Source organism: Lemur catta, chromosome 1 (assembly GCF_020740605.2).
Source record: "Lemur catta isolate mLemCat1 chromosome 1, mLemCat1.pri, whole genome shotgun sequence".
In the NCBI taxonomy this organism is placed as follows: Eukaryota; Metazoa; Chordata; class Mammalia; order Primates; family Lemuridae; genus Lemur; species Lemur catta.
Genome location: NC_059128.1, coordinates 119,225,156 through 119,244,945, shown reverse-complemented (window position 1 = coordinate 119,244,945; position 19,790 = coordinate 119,225,156). Strand labels below are relative to the sequence as shown.

General features: G+C 63.3%; 2 protein-coding genes across 12 annotated transcripts in view; one reads left to right on the top strand and one right to left on the bottom strand.

The window, feature by feature from the left end:
- CRTC1 (CREB regulated transcription coactivator 1) overlaps positions 1–10,999 on the top strand; it is a 71,586-nt gene extending 60,587 nt beyond the window's left edge. For 3 of the 11 annotated variants that reach the window (XM_045552287.1, XM_045552273.1, XM_045552280.1), the window contains 3 exons: positions 600–704; positions 2,743–2,901; positions 3,915–4,657. In XM_045552287.1, coding sequence (XP_045408243.1) covers positions 600–704; positions 2,743–2,901; positions 3,915–4,565 — 915 coding nt within the window. In that variant the 3' untranslated portion in view covers positions 4,566–4,657. Of the gene's footprint in view, positions 1–599; positions 705–2,742; positions 2,902–3,914; positions 4,782–6,178 lie in introns of those variants that run through there. The other 8 variants (XM_045552318.1, XM_045552320.1, XM_045552335.1 and 5 more) reach the window with 5 other exon arrangements.
- A 433-nt stretch (positions 11,000–11,432) lies between these two features.
- LOC123638557 (cartilage oligomeric matrix protein) lies at positions 11,433–18,524 on the bottom strand. Its single transcript, XM_045552260.1, has 18 exons — positions 18,108–18,524; positions 17,860–17,911; positions 17,299–17,468; positions 16,517–16,654; positions 16,209–16,283; positions 15,959–16,117; positions 15,774–15,878; positions 15,577–15,684; positions 15,238–15,397; positions 14,649–14,767; positions 14,339–14,391; positions 14,065–14,246; positions 13,775–13,953; positions 13,599–13,647; positions 13,141–13,337; positions 12,329–12,501; positions 11,721–11,860; positions 11,433–11,620 (listed from the first exon to the last, which is right to left on the bottom strand). Exons 1-18 carry the CDS (start codon positions 18,171–18,173, stop codon positions 11,574–11,576), a joined length of 2,172 nt encoding a protein of 723 aa, XP_045408216.1. The 5' UTR covers positions 18,174–18,524; the 3' UTR covers positions 11,433–11,573.
- Between the last annotated feature and the right edge of the window lie 1,266 nt (positions 18,525–19,790).

The following is a 19,790-nucleotide window of genomic DNA, read 5'->3' as shown; positions in this document are numbered from 1 at the left end:
GTGGGGCTGAGAGCCAGGGGACCTGCCCAGGGCGCACAGCGAGGGCAGTCAGGGGCAGAAGGCAGTACCACCTGGGTGGGTGTGCATGGGCGTGTGTACCCATGTGTGGGTTTGGACTTGTGGGTGGGTGCACGTATATGTGATATGCATGCATGGGTGTGTATATACACGTGTGGATGTGTGTGCACGTGTGTGACTGTCATTGTGTGCACACACTGCTGTCTGGCTCTGAAGCCTGCTGAGTCGAGGCTAACCCTTTGGTCACCCTCCTGCAGCCCTGCGAAGGAGGGCAGCTCTGTGAGGCTGGGTTCTGGGTCCTTGTAGCCCCCTCCCCTCCATGCCACTCCTTCTCAGGGAGCTGGCTTTGGAGGCAGGCCCCCTGAGATCTCAGGCTGACAGGGCTCAGGGACCGGCCTTCCTGCAGGTGCCCAGGGTCTGGTTACCCGCAGGGTGGCACTGGTCACCAAGACATCTGAGGTGGGAGGACCTGCTGGGGGGCTGACTGACACACAGGCCACTTCCAGGAGGCCAGGACTGGAGCCCCAGGGCACGCAGTGCAGCTGGGCCCCGCCGGCGTCCTGACCTGTCTGTTGTCACAGGCGCCGGCTCTGCAGCAGTACCGCACTAGCGCCGGCTCCCCGGCCAACCAGTCTCCCACCTCGCCTGTCTCCAATCAAGGCTTCTCCCCCGGGAGCTCCCCACAAGTAAGGGACACCGCCTTGCCCTCGATCCCTGGCCCCACACTCCAGTCTCGGTTCATGCTCCGTGTGCCCCCTGCCCACGTGCCCACTGTCTGTGCCTCACGCCTCACTCCATCCCATCTCGCCCACTCCATCGGACCAGAGCTGTGGACCCACCAGGCTGCACAGGGTGGGGACGGGGCCAAGGACGCTTGCCCTGGGCGAAGGCAGGGGAGGGGGCTCTGCCTCCAGCTGCCCTTCCTGGCAGCTGCCGAGATTCCTATTGTGCCTGTGGGGTCACTGCCAAGCACCACCTGGGAGTGGTAGAAATGACTCACTCCATTTCGTGACAATAGTAATGGCAGTAGCCCTGTGGCAGCCACAGCTGGGTGTTCCCACTGAGCGGCCCAGTAGTGATGTGTCTCCACACCCTTTGGGCACCAGAATCCGCCCAAGGTGCAGTCCAGAGTAGGAGCCCAAGCCCGGCTGCCCTGCAGCCTTGAACTTGGGCTCCCGGAAGTGGAGGGAGAAGTCTCCCACTCCTCAGCCCCTGCCTCTCCCCTCCACCCGTAGGAAGGCGTGTCCCTCGGCCACCAGAACCCCTAGCCCAGGAGGCTTCTCCGAGCGGCTCTGCAGTGTCTCCGGGGCCCTTGTCCCCATCCCATGGATGTGGAGGCTGAGGCTGGCCCCAGGCCCCAGGTGACTGGGCAGGGTGTGACCTCATCCGGCAGGCTTGTGTTTTTCCACCACACCTGTTGCTGTTGGACCCCAGCTGTTGGATGCCCACGTCCACGCCCAGCTGTGGAAGCATCCAGGCTGGCTCGCTGCTCGGTTGACTCTGTTCGTATTTTGCCCTGGCGTCTCAGTGTGGCCTCAGCCTCAGGGCAGCCTGCGTTCTATCTGGAACCTCTGCTGGGGGAGAAGGGATGCCCACAGCCCCCGGCTTCTCACCCTGGTGGCAGATTCTCTCCAGGCCCCTGCCACCCTGGGGCCATGCCATCCTCAAAATGTCACCAAGCTGAGAACCCCCCAGGAGCCGCTGCAAAGCCCAGAGCCCTGCCACCATCCTCTGCACCTGGTGGAGGGCACGGTGGGGTCCTCCTTCCCGCTAGCGCAGCCGCAGGTGCCACCATCCCTCCAGGAATGAGGTTAGACTCCCTTGTCTCAGGCAGGGCATGTGCTGTGAGGTGCCACAGGCAAGGACGGTCAGGTCCCTCTGTCCCCATCTCCAGCTCTCAGTCGTGTGTGGGGACATCTGCCCTATCAGCCCAGGATCCCCTGGGACCACCTCCTACAGCCCCCGGCCCTGTAGGCAAGTGGGGAGGGCAGGGGTGCACTCGGGGTAGCCTGGGGGTCACCTGGTGTCTGCACATGCTCGGTCTACCCACCCTGGCTCCGAGCTCTCGGGCTCCGGCGACTGTCTCATCATGTGGCACTGTTGGGGGAGGGGCGCTGGTCCAGGCAGGAGAAGCGGCAGCTGGGGCCTGTCCCACATGGGCAGCCTGGTGTGGGGCTGATTCCTGAGTAACATCCTCTTGCATTCGAGGCGGAGCAGGACAGGCATCAGGTTGAGCAGATTCTCAGGGGAGAGTCGCCTGAATGGTTGGTTAATTCTTTGCCTGCAAATCAAAGCGGGTTAGTCTGGCGGCCAGAGAGCACGTGGCTATCTCGTTGAGCCTGTGTCTGTGTGTCTGGTGTCTGTTGGGTGCTAATGTGAGAAGCAGGCGACTCTCTCAGGGGCAGAATGTTCCAGGCTCCCTCTGCGGCTGGGTCTCTGAGGACTTGCTCATGGGCCCACAAGTCCAGGCCACCCCACGCCTCTCTGCCTGGGCCCCCATCTGCCTGGATTCACAGGGCAGCGACCTCAGCCCACCCTGACCAGGCCCACCACGCCTAGCCCTCAGGGCCATCGTGTCCCACCCCAGCTAGGCCCTGGGCCTCAGGCAGCTGCAGTTTGGTCCCACGGGCGGCTGCCTCCTTCCTTCCGAGCTGATCTTTACGGCAAACCTGCTTGGCAGCCTCACAAGAGAAACTGCAGTCTCTGTCCTTGTGCATGTGCCAGGCCTCTCCGAGTCCAAGGTCATGGGGACAAGATCAGGTACATCTCAGAAGCCCAGCCCCACCCTGCACCCTGAGCACCGGAACTGACCTGCCCCCAGCCTTGGACGAGGTCTGCAGCCGCCGATGTAAAATTACCCATCATCTACTTCTCTCTTCTTGGGTAAACCAAGTCACAAACTTGTGACCTCCACATCCAAAACCTGAAGCTGTTGGCTTTTACGGCCAAGGCAGAATTTTTGAACTTGTCCTTCGTTGGTTCACCTTGTAAAGCCTTCCCTCGTGTTTGAATGGGACGTCTGACTGCACAGGCCCCTCACCCACTGGGGTGTCTCTTCCTGCTCTTAGCCCGCCTGAGCTCCCGGAGCGATGGCCAGTGGGTTTGTGGCCAGCCCCTCTCTGGGACTGAGGCCCAAGACTGAAGCTTTGGGTTGTCTGAGCACATGGAAATCTTTCTAGAATAAAACTCAGAAGGGGAGCTCCAGGAGAGGGGCTCCAGGGCCTTTGGTCTGTGGGGGCCTTTACCTGGATGCCTGCTGGGCACGCACCTTACGTGGGAGCCCTGGGGATGGCCATGGTGCCAGGGACAGCCCCTGTCCCCATGCCTCCGAGAGCCCTGGCTGGCCTCGGATAGCAGAGGCAGGGCAGGGGTCTCATGGGGAGGCAGCCCAGGTGGGGGCTTTCCCTGGGCCTGTCCTGTGCTTGCTCGGCCAGCTCCGTGCGCCCATCCTTTCCATGTGTGTGGACCGTGTCCTGTCCCTTGTCTTCCCGGGGGCACTTCGGGGGTTGCTGTCCTGAACATAACATCCAGGTACCTCCTACCTTGGCCCCAGAGATGAGCTTTTTTCTGGGTGGGGATTCCTCATCCCTGGAGCCCCCACCTTCCATGTGACAGAAATGGGCCTCCCGTACCTCAGCTCAGGGAAAAGGGATGGGGATGGCAGTTTGCAGGGGTGTCAGGGTACAGAGGCCCCCAGGAGCAGGCGGTGGACAAAAGCAGTCATCTGGGATTGAGCCGCACCCCAGGAACCCCAAGAAAAACTTCATCAGTCTCCTGCATCCCATGCATCATCCGGGAGGTTGGGGGCCTCTCCTCCTCCAGCCAGATCTGGGAGGTGCCAACTCCCTGCCTGGTCTCAGGGCTGTGACCACAGCAGGCCTCTCTTCTGTCTGCAGCACTCTTCCACCCTGGGCAACGTGTTTGGGGATGCGTACTATGAGCAGCAGATGGCGGCCAGGCAGGCCAATGCTCTGTCCCACCAGGTGAGCGGGTACCCAAGGCTGCTGTCCAGCTGGTACCCAGGGCAGACGCTCTCCAGGACCTGGGCCTCACGAGTCCAGGCTGCACGCGCTCAGGGGATGCCGCCTGCCCCTTGGCTTTGCTCCTCAGCACCCCGTCCATCTGTCCGTCTTTGGGCTGCAGAGGCCTCGGCCCCTGGCAGGGGTGTCTTGCCCTGCCCTGCGTGGCCTGTGTACCTGGCCTGCGAATGGAGGCCAAGGGCAGAGGGGGAAGAAGGGCAGGCGGTGAACCCCAGGCAGGGCACGGGCCGTGCACGTGGGTTTGCCGGGAGGTTGCGCTGGCTTTGTGTGGAGGCCAAGTCGGGGGCATCCAGGTGCGGGAGGGCTTGGCCACAGCCTGGAGCTCGTCACTCACTTGCTCATCCATCCATCCATCAGTCCGGTGAGCCTTGCCCTGGAGGGGGGCCCTGGGGTTGGGGGGCTGTGCTCAGCAACCTCAGTGCCGGGAGAGTTGCAGGGGCGGCGTCCACAGCCACACTCAGGCGCCGGCCAAAAGGGGCCCGGGGTGGCTGGCTGGGCGCGGCCTGAGGGAGTCCTCACTGCCTGGTGTCCTCCCTTCTCAGCTGGAGCAGTTCAACATGATGGAGAACACCATCAGCTCCAGCAGCCTGTACAGCCCCGGCTCGACGCTCAACTACTCGCAGGCGGCCATGATGGGCCTCACGGGCAGCCATGGGAGCCTGGCGGATGCGCAGCAGCTTGGCTACCCCAGCCACAGTGGCATCCCCAACATCATCCTCACAGGTGAGGCTGGCGCCGGGGCTGGCGGCTGGGAGACGGAGCCAGGCTCAGAGCCCCCCCCACCCTGCAGGGGGCAAGTGTAGCGGGGCTGAGGCTGTGTCCCCACGCTTGGCGGGGCCCAAGGAAGCCAGACCCTCTACACCCTCTGAACTTGACTCACCCGTGGGCTTCAGGATAGGCCAGGGAGACACCTGGGCCAGATGTCCAGCGCCCTGTGCTTAGGACAGAGCCATTCACTCACCCAACACAGCCAGGGGCTCTGTGCCCACGGGCCAGCGCTGGCCTGCGGTAGCCGGGTGTGTGCTAGGGCTGCAGATAACTGGCCAGGGCCCTGCAGGGTGGACCTGCCCTGTGCAGCCAGCAGACCCCAAAGGGCCCTCAGGTGCTGTGACAGGCGCCCCCAAGCAGTCTGAGCGTGGCACCCAGGCATCCAGGGACAAGCCATCCCCGTCCCGCACAGCACATGTGAGGACATCGCTGCTCCATTTATGAGAGAACCCAGACCTCTCGACAGCCACCCTCACCCATCTTTCCCTGGGGGATTCTGGGTTTTGTCAGGGAAGAAAACAATTCCCTTACGAGCCAGGGCTGTTAGGGGATTGAGGGTGAGAACCCTCCAGTTGTCCCCCCTGGCATGTCCAAGGTGGAGGGGTCTGTGTTTAGAGCCCCCTGGGGCCTGGGCTCTGAGTGCACAATCTGGTGCCTCCTCCCCTCCCTGTGGGTGTGGCAGCGGTCAGCGCAATGCTCCAGGGTGGAAGCTCTAGCCTCAGGCTCGTGGGAAAAATCCGAGAGTCCGGCCCCTGTGGTTGTCCCAACAGCCTAGGAAGGCAGGGCTTTCAGACCCGTTTTCCAGATCTGGACACTGAGGCCCAGAATCTCACTGAGGGTAGAGGAGGGAGCCTGAGTTTGAACCTCAGTTTTTGTGGGGGAACCAGGGCTTCTTCCAACTTGAGCAGCAGCTGGGTCCCCGCAGGGAGGGCCCCACGCACCCACGCTCATCCTAGCCTGCCTCTCAGTGACTCCTGTGGGGCAGACTTCTGGGCAAAGCCTTGCGGGCGGGACAGGTCCCTGCAACCTTCTCGTTCGTCAGTGGCACAGCCCTTAGCCCGGGCTTTCTCTGCCCGCTGACACCTGGTGCTGGATAGTCTGTGGTGGGGCCGTCCTGTGCACTGTAGGGTGTCGAGCAGTGTCCCTGACCTCCAGTCGGGTGCCACTTGTATATGCTCCCCCAGTCCTGACAACCAGAATGTCCCCAGACATTGTCAGTGTCCCCCAGGGGACAGAGTATCCTGAGTGAGCACCTGTGGTCTGACCCAGGGTTGCAGGTGATAGAGGCACAGTGTCTGGGACCGTGAAGCCGGGGCTAAGCTGTGCCTTTTGTGCCCACCCCTACCCCCCAGTGACGGGAGAGTCCCCCCCCAGCCTCTCTAAAGAACTGACCAGCTCTCTGGCTGGGGTTGGTGACGTCAGCTTCGACTCTGACAACCAGTTCCCCCTGGACGAACTCAAGATCGACCCCCTGACCCTGGACGGACTACACATGCTCAATGACCCCGACATGGTCCTGGCCGACCCGGCCACTGAGGACACCTTCCGGATGGACCGTCTGTGAGCGGGCACGCCTGGCACCCGCCACTGCTCAGCGGTCCCGATGGCGTCTCCCCAGCCTGGGGATGGCCGCACTCTGTCCCTCACCAATGGCCAAGCTTGTGATTCTGAGCTTGCAATGCCGCCAAGCGCCCCTGCCAGCCCGTCCCCTGGTTGTCCACCTCCCATGAAGCCCAGCGTGAGGCCGAGCGCCGGGCGACCATCTGCCCGCCTGAGGCCAGGCTGGGATCAGAGGCTGTGAGCCCCCCGCCCCCGCAGACCCTCTCTGCACTGGCTCCTCACCCCCGTTGGGGTGACAGCCATTCCCTGTGGGGTGCAGCAGGCGGCGGGCTCAGGGGAGGGGCGCGCATGGTCCGCGGTGCGTTTTCCGACTGTTGTCCAGCTCTCACTGCCTTTCTTGGTCCCCGTACTCCCACCCACCCACCACCCCCAGCCCGTGGTTAGGCAGAGAGCAAGCCTGGCCCTGCCCAGGGGAGAAGGCTCCGGAGCGACGAGTGGACGCAAAGTGAAATAAACACTATTTTGACGGCTGTCTTCTATATTTCTGAGCACACACACAGCGCTGGCACCCACCCTGGCAGGTGTGCAGAGGACAGCATGTGGGGCAGCTGCAACCCGACGCCCCCTTCTCACCGCTTTCTGTCACCCCAGCCCTGCCTCACCCCTAGGCAGGTCCCTTGGTGGCCACCCTTGCCGTGGAACACCCAGCCAGGACAGAAGAGCCTGGAGGGGTTGCACACAGTGGCAGGGATTTAGAGGCAAACCTCGTTTTCCTCCTCTGCCCCTGCGCCATGCTCACCGGGACTGTCACAAATATTTAAGGGGTGGCGGGAGGCGGCCGGGGAAATCTTGTTGTGTTTTTTTTCTTTTGGTTTGTGTTTACATTTTGGTTGTAGATGAGTAGCTGAATCCTTCAGGTAGAACACTTGCCTGAGAGCATGTTTTTATTCCAGAAATCCTACGTTATCTATTTTTTAAGCTAACTGGAAATGTTGGTGATGCGCCCGCCTGCGGTCTGCTCCCGCCCAGCCTAAGCGGCCCCTGTGGCCTTTTGAGTTGCGCCCCAAGTTATCGCAAAACCACAGGGCTGGGTGGTCCCTGGGGCCTTGGCAGAAGTTTGCGGTAGCCGGAGGTGCCTCCGCTTACACGTAACAGACCTCTGGGAAGGAGCCTCTGCTTCTATTGAGGGTCTTTTGAAGACTAGCCCCACCTGCCCTTCCTGGAAGGTGCCCACCAGTTTTCAGAGTGGGCGTGTTGAAGACCCCAGGACCCGCGGCGGCCGAAGCGTGTCTGCCCCGAGGGTGTTTGGGCTGGCAGGGGGAGTGAGCGCCCCCGAGATGAGGTTGTCTTCTTACTGGTCCACCCTGAGAATCAGGGCAGAGCTGGCATTTTGTCCCCTCCCCACCCGACCCTCCAGCTTCTGGCCCATGCCCCCATCAGTGGGTAGAGTCGGCCGCCAGTTGCTCCTTCTTGGCAGCTGGGAGCTGTGGCAGGTGGACTTGGAGGCAGACAGCAGTGTGTGTTCTAGTGGCAGGTTCCAGAAGCACCTCCAGGGCCGGGGTAACAGGGCATCTGGGGGCCATCCCAGACCCTCCCTCCGAACCATAGGCCCTGCAAGGGGGCCACTGGGGCTGGCTTGGGTTTCTGTTGGCCACTTCGGCTTAGGAACGGCTTTTCTACTGCCCCCGAGTTGCATCTTGTCATTCTTGCTGGCTTCTCTGCCTGCCGGGCTGGCACCTTCTGCGTGGTGCATTTCTTTGTGGTGTCACGGATCTTGTCTGTCCTCTGGAGCCAGATTCAGTCCTAGCGACTGTCCCTTCCTCGCTGTTAGCGCATGTCGCGGCCAGACGGCCACTGTCCACTCCTGAGAAGTGCTCTCTGCTGCCTGCTGTTCTGGGCGGGGCAGGGGCGTGGTGTTGGTCTGGCCAGGACAAAGGCTTTTTCTTACCACAACAGGCTGGGGGCAGAGGGTGGGGACAATTTTTTTTTTTAAAGAAAAACTACATGTACATAGGAGAGTTTGATTACCATTAGACTTGTATGTAGAACTTTAAAAAAAATGGCCTTAATAAAATTACAAGCAGCCTGCCTGGATGCAACTCTCAAACAAGACGTTGGGGACCTACTAGGGAACACTGGCACATTAGCAGCCCCTGCTGCTGTCCCCAGGGTCTCAGTGCAGAAAGGCAGGGGAGCGGGGACACTGACCTCTGAGCATCCCTGGTCCGTGGCCCACTTCCGGCTTCCTCCAGCTAGGTGCATGGTGACATCGTATTAACAGACAGCCTTGGTTTTTTACTGAGTTCCTTTTCCAATGAGAACTTGACAGACTGTCCCAGGAAGGTGTGGGGCCGTGCTGGTCCCCGGGGCCCAGCCAGGGGCTAGAGGCCAGGTGTCCCCGGGTTCTGGAAGGGTTCACAGCCCTCCTGGGCCTGGGCAGGCCTCCCAAGGTCTGCATCAGGGCATTTTGTGTTTGTTGGGTTTATTTTGTTTTGTTCTTTAAATATCACTTCTCTACTGAATATTCTTGAATTGCCAAGAGTTTCTGAAACAAGACAGCTTAAGGGAATCGGCCCTTTGCTTTGTGATGTGAAATACTGTGATTTTGGAGGCACTGCGGCATGGGACATGCATGCAGACCCAACGCCGGCGTCTTCGCTGCTGGGGACAGGCCTGGGCACTTGGTCCGCTCCAGGCTGGAGGCCAGGCCATTCCCCAACCGCACCCCTCCCTCGTGCTCCCAGCTTCAGCCGCTCTGCTGTGTGGACCTTTCCCAGGACAGAAGCAAAGCACAGGTGCCCCTGACAGTGTGATGCCCCCACCAGCCTTGGTTTACCCTCCGTCACTCCCTAGCGTGGTCAGTGTGTCCCCCTGAGGGGTCAGCCCCTCTCTATGTCCTCCGAGGAAGAGGCTTCTGTGCTCCTCTTGGGGCCTGGCTGTCATTGCTTGAGGGTTTTTGGCACCGGGGAGGGGGCTGCTGACGTTTATGCGTTTCTTTAGGGGGCCGAGCTCCCAGGAGCACGCCTTGCCCGGTGTCACAGCGGGGTGGGCAAGGACGGCTGATGGCCGTCAAACCCTCCTGTTAAGACTCGGGTGTCGGGCTCGGGAACTGTGGACAGAAGCGGGTAAGAGGCCCACAGGGGCTTGGGTGGGGCTCAGGTCCCCTCTGTCTGGTCCTGGGCCTGACAGCCCTGGGGACTCTGGCAGGCCTCGAGCTGGTGAGCTGGTTCGTAACCAAACATCTTTCCAAACTCCGGCTCCGACCTGGTTCTGAGTTTTCTGTATTTCCAAAGATTGCAGCTCCCCTCCTCCCAACCCCGGTACTGGCTGGGGCGGGGGGGCAGGGAGGCCTGGCAGTGTTGGGGATCCCCTGTCACTCTCCCGCCCTGATAAAACAGCAGCTTCTATCCCCCTCACTGGGTCCTGATGGAGCCGTCAGTCAGAGGCTGAGGGGCCCTCAGCGTGAGGGTGGGACATGGGGGCCACTGGGGCTCCCCTAGCCTCACTGTGTGGTCTGCAGGTGGTGCTCCAGGTGGAGGGCCTTGGGCACCAGAACCTCCCTGCATGGCCTGGAGCTCTGGGGAGGGCTCGGCCTGTCTCCCACTCAGGGAGGCCTGCCTGGCGCATGTAAGCAGCTGGGTCTCCTTTGCCCCTGTTCTCCTGGGACCATAGGCCCCCACCTCCTGGGGGTCTCACAGCATGTGACTTGAGGTCCTTGGGATGTTTGCCTCAGCCAGATGTCCTGTTTCCATGGCCCCTGGCCTCCGGGGGTTCTGGCCAGGCAGGGGTCAGGCACCCCATAGTGCACCCACACTAGTCACAGACACCATTCTTCCTCTAGGAGCAGGTCGGGTGACCCACACCCCCAGCCTGGCTGCTGGGGTATTGCCAAGGGCATGGGGGCACAGGAACAAGCCCCCCGTGATCCGAGCCTCAGTTTCCCTCCTGTCATTTTCTCAGACCTGCAGGTCTCAGGGCCCCAGGCTCCTCCTGGGCAGGATGGGGGCAGCGGTTAGGCCTTGGGTGGTGCTGGCTCCAGACAGCTTCAGAGGCTCCACTGCCCTCCAGATTCCTGGCCAGCGCCCAGCATCCGTCCCAGGAGCCAGGGACATGTGGCACATGTTGGGGTTGGGGGATGGCCCCCTATCTCACAGGGTTCTGGAATTTGGGGGCCATCTATGCTGAGCCAAGCCCAGCCACCAACCACTTCTGACCTCTTGCCCAGCGGGGACAAGGGGACACAGCTGTGGCCTTGGCCACCAGGCCCTGGGAGGGAGGGCATTGGCAGCCAAGGTCCATGGGCTTCACCGAGCCCCCTAGTAGGAAGCTGCCCCTGAGGGGCTGGGTGGCCCCACTGATATATGCAAACCCTCCAGCCCAAGCCCTGTCCCCACCTGTGCCCCTCTGTGCCCCGGCTGGCTCTGCACCCCCCCCAGCATGTACACTCTGCCGCGGATGTCCCGTGGGCCATGTGCGTGGGTGGCCACAGCGGGCAGGGGCAGGCGGCTCAGGGCACACTTGGCGGTCTCTGCCCCATCCTCCAGCGCGGATGCTTTTGTCTTTGTATCTTTGCATCCTTTGTAATGAAACGTAATAAAAATTCAGCGATTTCATCTCTGCCTCTTCCCATTTTTTTCCTGCCCCCTCCCCTTCCTCCCTGGGAGATGAGCACGGCAGGGGCCCCTCCAAACACACACCCCCCGGACCAGGCTGGGGGAGGGATCCTCAAACCTGGGCCAGTGGCTGAGAACCCTGCCCCCCAGAATCCCAGGGCAGACACTGCAGTGGGGGTCTCAGCTCGCCCATGTCTGGGGTTCCAGCCAGTGACTACAGTGGGTGGGATGCACCAGCAGACCAGGGGACCTCCTCAAGTGGGGGCTAGACAGTCCCCAAGATGCCGCTGGGCCCTGGCCTGCCAGGAGGGTTGGCAGCAGCCTGAGGTTCCTTCCCACTTGTCAAGGCATCTGTCTGAGGTCCCTCGGCCCAGCCCTGCCCTGGAGCCTTGTCCCTACCATCTCCATGCAGCAGAAACCACAGCTGCCACCACCTGCACACACTTTATTTTGTCCTTTGTGAGCACTTCTCACTTTCCCTCCAGGCCCACTGCCCCTTGGGGCTGGGTGTGGAGGCCCCACCCAGCCACAGTGAGGGTACCCATCCTCTGGCGGCAGGTCCCCAACCCAGGCCCTAGGCCCGCCGCAGCTGCTGCATCTCATAGTCCTCGGGAATGGTGTCTATGGAGAGAGGGCAGGAAGGCAGGTGAGAGGGCTGGCGAGGGCCCATGGGGCAGACTCCCCCCCGGCACCTCACCTGCCCCAGGCACCCTTGGCTCACCGTTGCAGCGGTAGCGCAGGTTGGCCCAGATGATGTTCTCCTGGGAGAAGCAGAAGACCCCCAGGCGGCCACCCCGCATGGTCGTGTCCAAGATCACATTGCTGTCAGCCACCAGCTCGGGGCCCTCGTAGAACCGCACCCTGAGGGTCGGGGACAGTGAGGCAGTGCGCCCGGCCAGGCCCTCCCCTCTCGGAGCCTCAGTGGCCAGTCTTAGAAGGTGGGCCCCCTCCCCTTTGTACCCCCTGACTGTACCGCACTCAGAGGTGCCTGTCAGCATCAGAGCAGGTGGGGCCTCTGCCTTGGGCCTCAGTTTCCCTGCATAAGGACGGATGCCAAGGGCCCTGCACACAGTAAGTGCCGAGCAGAGCATCTGGGCTTCCTAGCAGCATGGAATGGGGATTGAGGAATGGGGTGGATGAAGCCCCACTGTGTGCTGCCCAGCACAGGACCAGAAACAGGCTCATTCTGACTGCCCCATAGCAATCTTGTATAGACAAGGGGACTGGAGCCCCAGGGGCCCCAACTCCTGGAGCCGGGGCAGAGCAGGGACTCCTGCCTGGGCCTACATGTCCCCGGCCCAGGCCACTGGCAGACAGTGGGGTGCCCACCTGATGTAGCCTACTTGGGGCCGGTGCTGCAGGAACCAGCGGTAGGACGTCTTATCCTTCCAGCCCACGTTGCGGGGGTCTTTCCACAGCAGCCGCACCTGAGACTCTGTGTCCCCTGTGTGCCACAGAGCGTTCCGCAGCTGCTCCCCAGGGCCTGTGGAGGACTTCACTGCCTAATAATGCAGAGGGAAGAGGGTCAGAGACCTCACAGGCCACCGGAGCCTCCCTAGAACCCTACCTGCAGGGACAGGCAGGCCCCTGCAGGTGGTGGGGCATTGGGGGGCGCTGGATGGGAGACCCACAGGAAGCCTTCTTGGGAGCCCAAATGGGGGTTGTGGATATAGGTCATGAGGGCAGCAGTGTCTGGGGGTTCATGAGATGATTTGGGAGTCTGGACAACTTTGGGGTTTTGGAGGATTTGAGGGGTCTGCAGGAGAATTTGGTGACCTGTAGGTTTGGGGTGTCCATGGGATAACCAAGTCTAGAGGATTTGGGGAATTTGCTGGAGGGTTTCAGCAATATACTGGGGTCTGGGGGGGGGTCTGCAGGAGGACTTGGAGACTAAGCGGAAGTTTAGGGCTCTGTGAGAGGGGTTGGGCGTCCGAAGGAAGATTAGGGGGAGCCTGGGGCATGTTTGAGGGCTTGTGCGAGGACCTGGGAGGATTTGGGGGCCATGGGAGCTCAGGGGAGGGCAGGGGCGGACAAGTTTGAGGTCCGTAGTGTGAGGCCAGGAGGCCGAGAAGGCTTTCGGGTGGTCCGCGGGAGGGCGCAAGGACCGGGGATCGGGCGGGGATCGGGCAGGGCCCGGGCACCTTGAGCTGGATGCCCGGCTCGGCCACAGCGCGGAAGGGGTTCGCCTGCCAGTACGTCTGCTCCATCTGCTTCCACATGACCACGTAGAAGCTGGAGCTGTCCTGGTAGCCAAAGATGAAGCCCGCGTAGTCGTCATCTGTGGCTGTGTTCACATGGAACGTGCCCTCGAAGTCCACGCCGTTGAAGGCGGTGTAACCTGGGGAGGGGCGAGAGCGACGCGCTTCGCAATGCTAGACCCCACCCGCGACCTCGCCTCCCACCCGCAGAGCCCAAACCTGCCCCCTGGGCCCAGATTGCCTCAGGCCGGCCCTATCCCCACCCCCAGCCCAGGCAGGGCCACGCCCCCACTGCCATTGGCCACCCCCCTCGAGAGTCCAGCCCCGCCCTCCCCGCAGCAGGCCCGCCCTGGCCCCGCCCCCGCCAGCTCCGCGCGCAGCAGCGCAGGCCCACGTCTCACCCACTGCCAGGCCCGGGTCGCTGTTCATCGTCTGCACGATCTCCATGCCCTGGTGCGGTCAGAGGAAGGAGGCCTCAGGCCGGCCGTGGACGCCCTAGACTCCCTGTCCCAGCTGCGGCCCCGCTGTGGGGGGGGTTCGGGGCGGCCCTGGTCCCCCACCTAGGCCCTGTCCCCACCTGGTTGAGCACCACCCAGTTGGGGTCAATCTGCGCGTCACCCTCCGGATCCAGCACGACGGTCTGGAAGGCCCGGAAGTCGGTAAGGGTGACCTCGGCATTCTCTGGACATACGTCGATCTTGTCTACCACCTTGTCTGCATCGAAGTCGCCCTGGCACACGTCTCCCACGCCGTCCCCTGAGAGCAGGTGGGAGATCCCCCGCGGCGGGGTCCGTGCCAGGTCACCCTCATGTCAGGCCACGGCCACACAGACACCACCCCGCCCACCCCGGCCCCGCCCTGCCGTACTGTCGGCGTCCTCCTGGCCGGGATTGGCCACGAGACGGCAGTTGTCTTGACTGTCGGGTACTCCGTCGTTGTCGTCGTCATCGTCACAGGCGTCACCCTGGCCGTCGTGGTCTGAGTCCTGCTGAGCACTGTTGGGCACCGTGGGGCAGTTGTCCATAGAGTCCTGGTGCCCGTCCCCATCCCTAGAGTGGGTAGGTGGGACAGAAAAACCATGGGATCTCCACAGGGTTTTGTCAGGGGCAGCCCTGACACCCAGCTCAGGTGGCCTCCTTACTGGTCTTGATCGCTGTCACAGGCATCTCCCACAAAGTCGTGGTCCACATCACTCTGCGGGGGAGGGGGCAGGAGTCCACAATCAGGGCAGAGGAACGCAAAGCCTGCCCCCAACACACCCCCTCCCCTCCACCCCGGCTGCACAGCCAAGGTCCTCCTGACCCAAGGAACGCCCCACCGCAAGCTGCTGGGACTAAGAGGCCATTCACCTGGCAGAGTGGAATGCTCTAAGCTGGGCTGTGGCCTCCTAACCCAGCCTGGGCTCCCCTGGCTGGGGAAAGTGGGGAGCCCAGGGTCTGGCCTGCCCTTACCTGGTCCGGGTTGCTCTTCCGGGGACAGTTGTCACAGGCATCCCCTATACCATCGCCATCAGTGTCCTTCTGGTCTGAGTTTGGTGTCCTGGGGCAGTTGTCCACTGGGTTGCGGATCCCTTCAGGAATCACAGGGGCAAGACAGGAACCCCAAGTTTGGGGCCAGGCCAGGATGGATTCATCAGGGTAGCTTCATGGCGACTTAAATGGATGGCTGGGGAGGGGACTGGCTCTCACCCCCAGGGGCAGCTCAGCTGGGTGCCCTGTGTATGCCACCCTGAGCCTCTATGTCCCCAGATGTAAAAATGGCACTTTCCGGGCCCAAAACCTAGGCTCACATCTCTGTCCTCTTACTTTCTACCTGCAGGGCACCTTCCCCTCCAAATGTCCCCACCTTTTTCCCAGCCTTGCCCCTGATTTGCATATTTCTGCCCGCCCCAGCCCGGCTGACGGTGCAGGACGCCCTGGGCAGCTCACCCATCCGGATTCCAAAACCTGACACGCCCCGCCCCAGAGCTGAACCCCACCTTTCAGCGGCCGCCGCCTCTTCCCCACTCCTCGCCTCTTCCCCACCCCTGGCCGAGCTCACGGTCGCCGTCGATGTCATCGTCACAGGCGTCGCCACGGCCGTCCCGGTCTGTGTCCTTCTGGTCATCGTTTTTCTGGGACCGGCAGTTGTCGCACGCATCGCCCCACTTGTCGCCATCCGTGTTGCGCTGGTCTGGGTTCCGCACCAGTGGGCAGTTGTCCTGGGTGGGTTATGGCTGGTCAGTTTGGCAGGGGCAAAAGTCACTCCCCAGGGTGCCCCGTTTTCCAGGCCCTGCCTCCTCTCCAGCGAACCCCTCACCCCTCCAGGACCTCTGAGACTCCGCCGCTCACTCAAGCTACGCCCCGCCCAGTCCCTCCCTGACCCTGCCCGTAGCTCCACCCCCTCATTGGGGACCCCGTCCCCGTCGGCATCTGGGTCACAGGCGTCTCCGATGCCATCGCGGTCCACATCCTCCTGCCCCGAATTGGGCACGGTCACGCAGTTGTCCTAGGGGCAGGCACAGCTGAGGTGAGGGACGTGGCCAGGTAGTCCCACCCGCCCTCCTTCTGGTCACACCCCTCCCCGACCCCACCCACCTTGCGACACTGCCGCTCCGGGCACCGCAGCTTCTCGTCCGGGAAGCCGTCCAGGTCGGTGTCGCGGCCACAGAGGATCCCGTTGCCCGCCCAGCCGACGGCGCACTGCGGGGACAATCAGTTGGTGCCTGGGCGTGATCGCCCCCCCGAACCTCTGCTTCACGCCCCACCCCGCCCGCACTCACCACGCACGACTGTGAGCCGTCGCGCTCCAGGACGCAGTCGGCCTTCTCGTGGCACTGGCTGGGCGAGCCGTCGGGGCATAGGCGCTGTTCGCGCCGGTGGCAGCCAGACGCCTGGTCGCCCACGAAGCCGGGTTGGCACGGGCCGCACTGGAATGAGCCCTGCGCCCAAGTCGCCGGAGGTCAGCACGGGCCGCCGGCCCCCTCGCCCCACCTCCCGCGCGATCCTTCCCCGCTACCAGGCGGGGCTCACCCGGGTGTTGATGCACACGGAGTTGGGGACGCAGTTATGTTGGCCGGTCTCACACTCGTTAATATCCGTGCAAACCTACGGGAGGTGGGACTCACAGGTCACCACCCCACCTCCCACCCACCCGGTCCATACCTCCTCCGAATCCTCCCCCTCCTCTCCATCGTGCCCCAACCCCGACCAGCCCCCTCCTCTCCCCACCTCTCCCCCAGAGCCACGCTGGGAAAAGGGGCCAAGCTGGAGAACGAGTTAGTGGACGAAATGGGTGTCCGTTTCCCTTCTACTGCAAAACCGCCCCTGCCGCCCCTCACCTGCTTGTTGGCCTTGGCGAAGGCCAGCCCCACGCCCTCGTGGGTGGGGCCGCTGTACCCCGGCGGGCAAGCCTCGCAGCGGAAGCCCGGGCTGGTGTTGATGCAGCGGACCCGGGGAAAACAGGGGTGCGCGTTGCACTGGGGGAGAAGGGGCCACGGAGGGTCAGAGGACTCCCAGCTGGGCCCCGACAGCCGCACCCCAGGGGATCCCGGACTTGAACAAGTCAAGGGCCATCAGCCAGCACTTGGAGCCGGGCGCCACGTGGGACAGAGGTGATGGTCCCACGGGTCAGAAGCAACTTTGCGTTGGTAAGGGCGGGGACGCGATGGTGAAGGGGCGCTCCTGGAGGGGCCGTTCCGTCACGGGCGGGGGAAGGGATTATGAGGGCGGCAATCCCCAGCCGACGGGGGCAGTGGTCGTCAGGGCGTGCGAGCCCGGCGGTGGTGGGGTCGCCCCGCCAGGTGACCCCTGGCCGTGGAAGGGTCGTTGGGAGTGGCGACTGCGCGCGGGGAGGAGGGTAGTTGGGGCAGACCACCACCGGCAGTGAGGGAGTCGTCACTAGCGATGGAGAGTGACGTTCCGGCGGGCGTCCCGGTTGGTGGTGACTGGGGTGGTGCGGGTGGGCGTCCCCCTGCGGTGGGGGGATCGTCTGCGGGTGCGCCCCCGGCGAGAAGGAGCTCGTTGGGGCCAACACCCCCAGCGGAGGAGCGGGTAGCCTGGACGGCGGGAGGCTGTTGGGGGGCGGTCGGGGGAATTGTCAGAGCGGTGGGGTGTTGGGCACCTCGTTGACGTCGGTGCAGTGCGAGCCGTTGCCAGTGAAGCCCTCGGGGCAGGGGCCGCAGCGTGCGCCACTCGCCGTCTGCGTGCAGGGCACGCCGGGGAAGCAGAAGCCGGGCGCGCAGTGCAGCAGGGGCCGCACGCTCAGCCCCGGGGTGCGAGCGGGCTGCATCCCTGCGGGGCGGGGCGAGGCGAGGCTGGTCAGGGCCGCGCCCCGGAGCCGAGCCGTCGGGACCCCGCCCCGCACTAGGGGCGGTGCCACCGGGCTACGCGAGACCCTGGGCGCTCCGCCGCCCTGCGCTCTGCGCTCCGGGTCTCAGGTCTCAGTGCGCCTTCGCGCCCGCCTCTTTTCCGCCTCTCCCCGCAGCGCCTCCCCGCGTCGCCCGCACGGCCAGTCTCTTTTATCTCCGTTTCCTCTCCCTGATCGTCTCTCTCCGTTTCCGCGAGCCCCCATCTGTCTCGAACTCCCTTCTTCCCGGCGTTTCCTCGCTCCCCGTCTCCGTCCCTGTCTCCCCATCTCTTCTCTCGCCCTCCCGCCAGCCCGTGCCCTACAGGCCGTGCTCACCGCACGCGTCACACTCCATCACTGTGTTTTTCAGGAACGTGATCTCCTTGACCTGCGAGGGGGTGGGGATCAGCGGCGCCCCAGCCTCTCCATCCCGGGACTCACTTTCCACACACCCCTCCAGCTCCCCCAAGCTTCTCTTGCCCCAGACTCCCTGCTCCCAAACCGCTATCCTCCCCAGCTCCCCTCCTCCTTCCCCGGGACCCCCTCTTTCCCCTGTCCCCACTCCCTGTCCCCTGGCCCCGCACCTGCTGCCGCAGCAGCTCCCGCACGTCCTGGAGCGCCGCGTTGGTCTCCTGCAGCTCGCGCAGCATCTGCGGGGCCAAGTCTGAGCCTGCGTCGACAGGGCTGGTGAGGCGTCGGGGAGCGGGACCCCACCTCCGACCCTCGCAGCCGCGGCCGCGGGGATCCCCGACGCCCACTGCGTTCCCTGAGCCTGCGTCCCGCCGCCCGCTTTCTCTGCCCGCGCGTCCCAGCGAACGGGCCGCGAGCAGCCCCAAGGAGCCGGGACCCCAGGCTTCTCACGGTCCTGCTGTCCCTGTGGGGGCCAGGGGCACGGCGTGGGGGCTCATGCGGCGTACCCAGCGCAATCTGGCCCTGGCCCGACGCTCCAAGGGCGGTCAGGGTGAGCAGCAGAAGGCAGGCGGCGCCAGGGGCCATGGCGGCGGAGGGCGCTGGGTGGAGGCTCGCTCTCTGCCGCCCACGAGGCCCGCGGGGCCTATTTATCCCCGCGGTACGGCCAGCCCCCGGGACGGCCCACCGCAGGCCTGCCCAGCGTCCGGCCGCAAGGTAAACAGACGGCGCTGGCCTCTGCGTTCAAGGCCCCACCTGGACTGTCGCCCGCGGGTGAATCGGACAGGATGGGGAAACTGAGTCCCGGGGGCCTGTGGAGAAGAGTGGTGGGGCGGGGAGTTAGGTGGCACCACTTCTTTATTGAGGGCTTGTTGTGTGCCCTCCCTGGGTGCAGCTGCGAGCAAGGTGGTCTCCAAGGCGGCCCTCTTGGCTCACATTTGGGGAAACAGAGTCACCAGTGTCTGAAGGATTAAGACCCTTCCGCTTTGGGTCAACCTGACTGGCCAAATCCGGCAAACGATGTCTATGCCTTAGTTTCCTCCCTTGCACGGTGGAGGTAATAAATATCACTATTAATTGTTATTACTGCAGAGTGGGGGGTGTGCAGGTGAGGAGGGGGCCCTCAGTTTTCCTGCTTGAGTCTAAGGGGCTTCCTCCTGGCCCCCTACCCTTGGAGGTTTCCAGTGGCGCCTCCCACCGCATTGCTGGATCGCTGGTGGTTCCCTCCTGCCATGTGGTCCTTTGGGGGGTGGATGGGGGGGGGGCGGCCTGATCGCCCAGGGGGTCCATTCCACTTTCCAATCTGTGCAATGGGGTGTGAGCCCCCCTGAGTGGAGCAAGCTAAAGGGCTCTGGCAGGAGGAGGTCCGAGGGGGGCCCAGGGCTTGTTTGTCCAAGCCGTGCCGTACCTTCCAAGCTGCACTCCAGCTGCTGTGGGAACAGCCTGTAATAAAAATAAAAATTCCTGCTAATCAGGAAAATTGTCCCTCCCAGGCCAGCCGTGCTTTTGAGCTACACACCTTGGCCTCCTGGAGTTGGTTAACCCTCTCCACCCCTACTTTCCAGTATTCACAGCCTCTGTTCTGTAGACAGGGAAACTAAGGCCAAGAGGAGGTCACAGCACAGAGCAAGGGTGAAGCCAGAGTAACAGGCAGGTCTGTTTTCCTTGGAGGCTACAGAGAAGTCACTGAGGGCTTCCTGGAGGTGGTGGCAAGGAGACGTAAAGGAAAGGAAGGACTCAGATCAGCGGAGGGAAAGGAGAGGGTAGTTTGGGTGGGAAGAAGCGTGTGGGGAAATGTCCGGGCACATTCATTATTCCACAAATGTGCCTTGAGCACTTACAACGTGTTGTGTCCTGTG

Excerpts from the sequence above, each read along its gene's own strand:
- LOC123638557 (XM_045552260.1), bottom strand. The coding sequence starts at position 18,173 with ATGCTGCGCGAGCTGCAGGAGACCAACGCGGCGCTCCAGGACGTGCGG. Across the intron at positions 14,392-14,648 it reads GGAAGAGCAACCCGGACCAG|AGTGATGTGGACCACGACTT; the intron begins GTAAGGGCAGGC and ends CCTCCCCCGCAG. Across the intron at positions 11,861-12,328 it reads CCCCAAGTAGGCTACATCAG|GGTGCGGTTCTACGAGGGCC; the intron begins GTGGGCACCCCA and ends CCCGACCCTCAG.